The sequence below is a fragment of the Lolium perenne genome, chromosome 2 (assembly GCF_019359855.2).
Source record: "Lolium perenne isolate Kyuss_39 chromosome 2, Kyuss_2.0, whole genome shotgun sequence".
Classification (NCBI taxonomy): domain Eukaryota; kingdom Viridiplantae; phylum Streptophyta; class Magnoliopsida; order Poales; family Poaceae; genus Lolium; species Lolium perenne.
In genome coordinates, this window is record NC_067245.2 from 317,325,011 (window position 1) to 317,332,834 (window position 7,824).

The 7,824-nt window shown below is 43.0% G+C and overlaps 2 protein-coding genes across 2 annotated transcripts; both read left to right on the forward strand.

The window, feature by feature from the left end:
* LOC127336720 (zinc finger CCCH domain-containing protein 31) lies at window positions 1-3,419 on the forward strand. Its single transcript, XM_051363558.1, has 3 exons — window positions 1-216; window positions 1,015-1,075; window positions 2,335-3,419. Exons 1-3 carry the CDS (start codon window positions 132-134, stop codon window positions 3,116-3,118), a joined length of 930 nt encoding a protein of 309 aa, XP_051219518.1. The 5' UTR covers window positions 1-131; the 3' UTR covers window positions 3,119-3,419.
* Window positions 3,420-3,937: 518 nt separating this feature from the next.
* On the forward strand, window positions 3,938-7,297 carry LOC139829753 (probable plastid-lipid-associated protein 13, chloroplastic). The gene is made up of 7 exons (XM_051363559.2): window positions 3,938-4,244; window positions 4,597-4,718; window positions 5,006-5,089; window positions 5,271-5,367; window positions 5,610-5,826; window positions 6,312-6,364; window positions 7,072-7,297. Exons 1-7 carry the CDS (start codon window positions 4,029-4,031, stop codon window positions 7,180-7,182), a joined length of 900 nt encoding a protein of 299 aa, XP_051219519.1. The 5' UTR covers window positions 3,938-4,028; the 3' UTR covers window positions 7,183-7,297.
* Window positions 7,298-7,824: the final 527 nt, after the last annotated feature.

The window sequence follows — 7,824 nt, forward strand, 5'->3', positions numbered from 1 at the left end:
CGCCGTTAACTCGACCCAAGCGATTTCGCAGTTGGCCTCTTCCTCCCTCCGCTCCGCTCCACTCCGCCTCCGCCTCCGCCAAACCGCAAGCTAGGGTTTCGGCCTCCACGCGGACCGCTCGCTCGCTCGCCATGGACGGTGCCGCCGCCGCCGCCCGCAAGAGATCCCGCCCAGACTCCGCCAACGGCGCCGCCGCCGGAGGGAAGCGCTCCAGAGGTAACCACCCCATCCCCCCCGTCTCTCCCGCCTCGCACATGCTTCCGTCTCTAGATTTCGTTGTTGGATTTCCGTCCTGCTGCTTCGTCCGTGCCGCTGGATCTTCAAGCTCGGCGCTCTCTAGGGTGGGTGTTTCTAGGGTTTATATTCCGCGAGCGTGGATCGAGCGAGGGTGTCGCGCCGTACTGCCCGTAGCCCCAATTAAGATAAGATTCACCCGCATCTCGCCTAACGGTGTTCACCCTCTAGTGCTGGCGAATCCCTGTGGTAGGTATGATAGTTATAGCAAATCTATCAGCTGCCCTCATTGACCAGAAGGCAGCAGTATAATGTGGTGAAGCGGAATTAAGATTTACCTGCTGGGCAATTTTTCTGCTATCGTAATGAAATACTTATGCAGTACAGAAAAACACAGCTCGATAACAGAAGTCCGAAACAACTCACCGAAGAGCAGCTTGTACTAAAAAAAGTTGATCTACATGAGGTTCCTTTGAAAAGAAGGAAAGAACATGTGTGATGGGAATCGAATTTGGGAAAGAACAGCACCTGCTTTTGATCAAAACCGAATTCGAAGACACCCACCTGCTTATGTTCCCGAGTTTCAACAATATGCAGTGGAAACATAACCATGACTATTTTCTGCAGGATAACAACCTCGGAATGCCATATAGCTATCTTATCTAAAATTGTGTTCATTCATCACATTTATTCGACACAAATTGCATATGTTTACTTGATTACAAGATCAACAAGGCAACTTCTAACTAGTGGAAAATTGTAATTAATTCTATGCAACAGACACGGAGTCACAACAAACTGGTCTATCAAGCAAATCGAAGCCTTGCACCAAGTTTTTCAGGTTCAAATCTTAACCTATCCAAAATAACATCACAACGGTAACCTTTAATTTTTCAATATACATTTTAATTTTCACTATGTATTACAGTTAAGAATTAATTCTCCCCTGCAAATTTTGCTTTTGGTGCAGAACCTGCATGCATTTTTACAAATTGTAATTCATGCACTAGATTCTGTCTTGATTTTAAATAAATAAGATGCATAACAGTACCTCAATCCACAGTTATTGCATGTTTTTGTTCTTTATTGTTAATAGGAAATGGTGTTCTCCTTCTCTATTACTTTGCTTGTGCTTGTGCACTAATATGGTTTTGTAATATTCAAGTAATAGAAGCATCCATATAAGCAATTATTTATTTTGTAGAATCGAATTAGTATATTTTTCTGCACATACAGAATACATGTGGTATTTGCAAATACTGTGTTTCTTGTCAGTCTTGGTTGATATTTGCACTTGCCTGCATCTTTGTTGATGTGGCTTGGTCTGCGGAAATTCTGAAATACCGTTGGTCTCACGCAAATTCCTGCACAACTGGAAATTATTTCTTGCACCTTCTCAGTTACTATTCTACTTAATACCTAAATTTAAGCTCATTTTCACTAATATAGTTTTTGGTCTTGAAACTGCTTGCATTTTACAAATTGTAGTTGATATGCACTATATTGTTGCCTAACAGTACTATCCACAGTTATTTCATGTTTTTGTTCTTTATTGTTAATAGGATATGGTGTTCTCCTTCTCTAATACTTTGCTTTTGATTGTGCACTAATATGGTTTTGTAATATTTGGGTAATAGAAGCATCCATATAAGCAATTAGAGTTGAATTACTATGTTTTTCTGCGCATTCAGAATACACGTGGTATTTGCAAATATTGTGTTTCATGTCAGTCTTGGTTGATTCTTGCACTTATCTGGATCTTTGTTGAAGTGGCTTGGTCTATGGAAATTCTGAAGTACTGTTGGTCTCACGCAAATTCCTGCATAACTGGAAATTGTTTCTAGCACCTTCTCAATTACAATTCTATTTTGATACCTAAATTTAGGCTCATTTTCACTAATAAGCATCAATAAATCGTGTAAACTGTTGCACTTGACAACACTGTTATCTTGTTTTGAAAAATCTTAGTACAGCAAGCAGTACAGCCTTTCACATAATAAAATGTGTAAAATGATTCATCAATTGCTGGTTCAGCTATGATTTGCCTTTTTCCGCTATTGCAATATCAGTACATAATCTGTAGTGTTTTGAATGATGCAGCACTGTTGGGTGCCCCTTTGGAGAGAGCTGTCACTTCCTGCACTTTGTTCCCGGCGGATACCAGGCAGTATCAAAATCACACAACCTAGGCCATTCTGCTGTGTCTGCACCGTCAAGAGGTCCTGTGGATCATTCGGCTAATTCCCATTCAGCTCCTGCTGGCAAAACACGCCTGTGCACCAAGTACAACACTGCAGAAGGCTGCAAGTTTGGTGACAAGTGCCATTTCGCCCATGGAGAGAGGGAGCTTGCCAGGCAGGGGCCGCCATCCTACATGTCCCAGGAAAGTCCCTATGCTCCTCCTATGAGTGGTCGATATGGAGGTCGACATGAACCACCTCCGCCAGCTTCAATGGGCCCTGCAACCGGAAGCTTTGGCGCATCAGCTACTGCTAAGGTCAGTGTTGACGCCGCTCTTGCTGGAGGCATCATCGGGAAGGGTGGAGTCAACACGAAGCAGATCTGCCGAGTCACAGGTGTTAAGCTCTCGATACGTGACCATGAGTCAGACCCGAACCTGAAGAACATTGAGCTCGAGGGCAACTTCGACCAGATAAAGCAAGCCAGTGACATGGTGCGCGAGCTCATTGCTAGCATCAGCGCCAGCATGCCGTCGAAAAACCCTCCCAGCACCGCACCCCCTGCTCGATCCGGCGGCCCTGGCGGCAGGAGCAACTACAAGACCAAGATCTGCGAGAACTTCCTCAAGGGCACCTGCACCTTTGGCGACCGCTGCCACTTTGCCCATGGTGAGAATGAGCAGCGCAAGGGTGCCGCAGTCTGAGAACTGCCGTCATATCTCTCACTCTCCATTGGCTACTGTGACTATTCTCCCTGCTGCTCTAGGTGGTTAGCCTGTTGTATTGCAATTTTATGGATTGTGTTTTTTAGATTCATCTTTTGAAAGATGCTTAAGAAGTAAGAACACTCGTACACATGTGATCCCTGTGTAGTTAGTCGCCTTTTGAATTTTCCCTTTCTGCATTTTATTGTCCAGCTGTGTTGAGCTTACCAGGTTGAACTTGGTATATTTTGCATCATGCCAGTAATACTATCGCCAAAGCGCAGCTGTTCTCAGTTCAGAAGTACTGTACTATTCAGTGTTGTGCCACCTTCTTCAGTAATCCCCCTCGCTCCATTTTTTTCCTTCCAAGTAAAACTTCCTTACCTTCTGTAAGGTAAAGCATACCAATAGATACACCATGAAATATATGTTGTATAAGATATGCATACATTTTGTTTTATGTATATCGATATTTCTTTTTATAAAATTTGTCAAACTAAAGAAATTTTGACTTGGTATTCTCGGAATTTTGACTTATAACAGAACAGATATGACTTGCATTGTGAGAACGAATGGTTTATCTCAATGCCATGTATACTCAATGTGTACATATTTGGTTTATTTATTTCTACAAACTTGAACAAACTTAAGAAAGCTTGACTTAAAAAAAAACAAATAGTAGAGGACTTCTATTTTCTTTTTTACATGATAGGACTTCTTGAGAATGAGGTAGCTGGTCATCCCAATGACATGTGGGACCATGCTACACTTGTGATGGTCATTTCCTCTTGAATATTCTACGTGGCCTTGCCTAGACAGCAGCTTCTAGCAACTCACTGTAGCACCCACGGCAGCGACATCTCCATTCTCGAGCTCCTCCCCCCCCTCCGGCAAAGTCGCCTCGTCCGGCATGGCCGCCGCCGCCGCAGCCACGACGCTCGCCCCCGCCTCCCCTCCGCTGCTGCCCGCCGTCCGCGGCAGCCGCGACGGCCGGGTGCGCCTCACCGCACGCCGCGCCGCCGCATGCCGCTGCAGGGCCACGGCGCAGACGTTCCAGGGGGGTCCCGCCGCCAGCTACGCCCGCGAGATGGAGCGCCTCTCCGCCAAGGAGTCCCTCCTCCTCGCCGTGAGCCCTCTCTCCCTCCCAGTCTCCTGTTCCCGTAGAATGAATACGCCTGTAGCCCTGTACTGGTCCATACGAATCGTATCCACTCCCCGTCATACCTGTGGCGTTTGGATTACTTTGCCAACCTGATAATTCTGCGCAGCCGCACTCAATTTTGCACTACTTCCGATTTGTTCAACCAGTAATCCCATCAATTGTGCAGTGTAAATCGGAACAAATTAGGTGTTCGTGTTTGCACGTTGACATTTGAGCTCTGCAACCACGGTTTGAGCCGAATGCTCTTGTTAGTTGACGCTGAGCTTCGAGTTGGTTTCTGAACTAGGGTATGTTAAAAAAATACCACCATTTTCAGTTCAGAGATGCTGGAGGCTTCGAATCCTTGGTTAGCGGCAAGACCACGGAGATGCAGAAGATCGACGTCAACGAGAGAATTGTGGGGCTCGAACGCCTCAACCCGACTCCTCGACCCACAACGTAAGTGCTGTAGCTGAACAAACATGTCATATGTTGTGGCTTATTTGAGTAGGTTTCACTGCGACACAGAAGTTTAAATGGTTGGATTAGTAGAATTTGTATGAAGAAGGGATTTGCGTGATCCTGAACACGGAGCCATCATTGGAACAAAATTGAGAGCAATTTCGACGACTTGCATTCGTCTCTACATTTTCACGTCCCATGTTCATGAGGAACTCCCATCATATTTGACTAAAAGCAGTTCTGTTGTCGGATCATTATTCGTATACATTTGTTTCACTTTTCAGATCGCCCTATCTGGAAGGTCGATGGAACTTTGAATGGTTCGGCGATAACAGTCCTGGAGCATTTGCAGCCCGGATTTTGTTTGAGTATGCCACTAGCTCTGGATGCAAGTTATACTACCATTTGAATCAGATTTCACATTACTTTATTCTCACTAGAATAAGTTACATGGTTAATTCAATTCTAGCTTTACATGGTGTGTTGCAAATCCATTATTATTTCTTTGACAAAAATGTGTATCACATAGCAAGCATGTTGTTATTGTAGGAGGTCACCTACAAGTGTCGCACACTTTACGGGACTTGATGTGGTCATCAGGGATGGCTACTCCAAACTTTCATCGAATATCAAGTTGTTCAATACAGTAAGTTCACTAGACGCGGGAAGCCGCCTACAACTATTGCGCATATTTGGATTTATCTTTACATCCTCTTCAATATGTTTGCACTGTTTGTGCCATTTATATACCTTCCTACAATATGCATAGCTAATTCTTTTCTTCAAATTAAAGTTATGGTTTGTGTCTTCATTCATTGTATATGAGTTATGTTGAATTCTGTTGTTCCACTCGTGGTCTCACAGTTTACCTCCTTTTGGTGTATGCAGATACAAAACAGATTCGTACTGACTACTCAACTGTCAGTGGAGGGGCCTATCAGGATGAAAGAGGAATACGTCGAGGGATTTTTAGAGACCCCTAAAATAAGTGAGGAAACACTACCTGAGCAACTGAAGGGATTTCTTGGACAAACTGCAGGAGCTCTACAACAACTTCCTGCTCCTATAAGGGATGCTGTTTCGGAGGGGGTTAAGTTACCTCTTAGTAAGTACATGAGGCCCAAGTTATAGTCTTATTATAGCAATATAGTACCGATTTAGAGTAGTATCATCGCAGCAATTATATAACTTCCCAATTTTTCGATGGCATGCCCATTCAGACAAGGCAACCACAGAAATTTTACTGGCCTTTTCTTGTTAAAGCACTCCTGCTTGCTTCTATGCATTTGTGTCATTGGATTCTTTGCCAAAACAATGTTGGAATGCTGTTTTTTGTGTTCCTTGCTAAACTTTATTTTCAAGTGAGGAAATGCTCTCATTGTTCATGACATCATGGTAGCTTGTTCATCTCTCCCAATCTTGTCTATCTGTAACTATAATATTTGTATACCTGTAATATTTGGTGCACCACCTCAGGATGATTTAGTATAGTTATGCTATTTTTCATTCTGAGAATGGCATGAATAGGTAATAACTGTACTGCATATACATGGATTGATAAGTTACGTTACATGCCTCCTTTTTTTTCAGACGGGATGTTCCAGCGCTTATTCATGATTTCTTACCTGGATGAAGAAATATTGGTATGTTTATCCCACACTTACAGCAAACAACAAAATCAGTACATGTGCACTTTACACTGACGATATGGCGACCATCTCAAAATAATCATCTTACCTTAGTATTGTCTAAATGCCCTATTGATAAGGATAATGCTGTAGTTTGGACTTCCACAAAAATACAGAATCAGTAACTTTAGCATCCACGTTTGAGTTGTGCCCTATGACTAGTTCTTCTACTTTGCATCTCATGTTGAACACACTTACTGAACTATACCTTGTTCTTTTGCTAGAGAGAAATGTACCTGGTTCTACTTAGTTCATAAACACCTTTAATTCAGAGAAAATAAAATCTGATGAAAGACTTCGTTGGGAATGCTGCATGGGCTAATCCTCTGAAGTACCAGTGCATGGCATCATCTTGAGAATGATAGACCAGAGCAAAAATGCACATAGTTGTCAGTGTTTTGGTTACAGGAAATCATGCATAGGATGCCACCTGTATGAAATATATTAACATCATTTACAGTTTAAGATGCTGATAATCTAATCACCCTACCAACTCAATTTACACAGTAGTGTCCTTTTGATGTTACCCAGTGCCATCAGTAATTCAGTATCCACCAAATTGCTAGGGAAATACCTTTGCCCCTGAATCCTCTGTTTTACACAAGTAAATTTAACCATGTTTCAACTCAATTTCTCATGATTGTCTTGTCTTTGTGTTTTAGATTATCAGAGACGCTGCTGGAGCACCTGATGTCCTTACCAAACTGGAAGGGCCGCAACCGAATCTAATGGAGAACACGCCAGATGTAGTGGTTCCAGAATATCAGAGCTAGTGTCTGGGTACTAAGTGGAACATTCTGATTAACTTTTTCAGATATACCTTTTCTGATCGAACATTTTCCAGGTTTGCACATACCTAAAAAAAAGTCTAGTGCATGTTAACAGTCATTTGAGTGTGTACGCTTACTTAAGCTCTCTCCTGTTGCTGGCTAGAGTAGGCAACTACTATTCTGGAGCTGAGCAGTACTCTGGCCATCAAGCACTGAAAAAAAAAAAGAAAAAAAAATGATCCACAAAATGGGCAGCAGATGGTCGCCATTGTAACTTTTGCTCCATATAATTCCAGTACCCAGCTTGCATCAGTGTTAAGGTGCAAAAAAGCAAATGGCATGGTGTTCTACCTTCTAGTAGCACAAGAGTACATTAGATTGGTCTCAATCTTAAATATTTGAGAAACATCCAACATGAAGACACAATGTGGGTTCTGGGGCCACTTGCCAACGACACATTGTATGGAATTTTCAGACTGGAGATCGACAGTCATTGTATCTGAATCATGCCTGGCACTCTCGCAGGCAAAGGTTTCAAGCACGGGAAGTTCAGTAAAACTAACCAGAGCAGCTAAAGAGAGTGCACGTACAGTACATATTACCCGTACAGTAAAACTAACCAGAGCAGCCTGTCTCTTTCTCTCT

Excerpts from the sequence above, each read along its gene's own strand:
- LOC139829753 (XM_051363559.2), top strand. The coding sequence starts at position 4,029 with ATGGCCGCCGCCGCCGCAGCCACGACGCTCGCCCCCGCCTCCCCTCCG. Across the intron at positions 5,368-5,609 it reads ATATCAAGTTGTTCAATACA|ATACAAAACAGATTCGTACT; the intron begins GTAAGTTCACTA and ends TGGTGTATGCAG. Across the intron at positions 6,365-7,071 it reads ACCTGGATGAAGAAATATTG|ATTATCAGAGACGCTGCTGG; the intron begins GTATGTTTATCC and ends TTTGTGTTTTAG.
- LOC127336720 (XM_051363558.1), top strand. The coding sequence starts at position 132 with ATGGACGGTGCCGCCGCCGCCGCCCGCAAGAGATCCCGCCCAGACTCC. Across the intron at positions 217-1,014 it reads CGGAGGGAAGCGCTCCAGAG|ACACGGAGTCACAACAAACT; the intron begins GTAACCACCCCA and ends TCTATGCAACAG. Across the intron at positions 1,076-2,334 it reads CCTTGCACCAAGTTTTTCAG|CACTGTTGGGTGCCCCTTTG; the intron begins GTTCAAATCTTA and ends TGAATGATGCAG.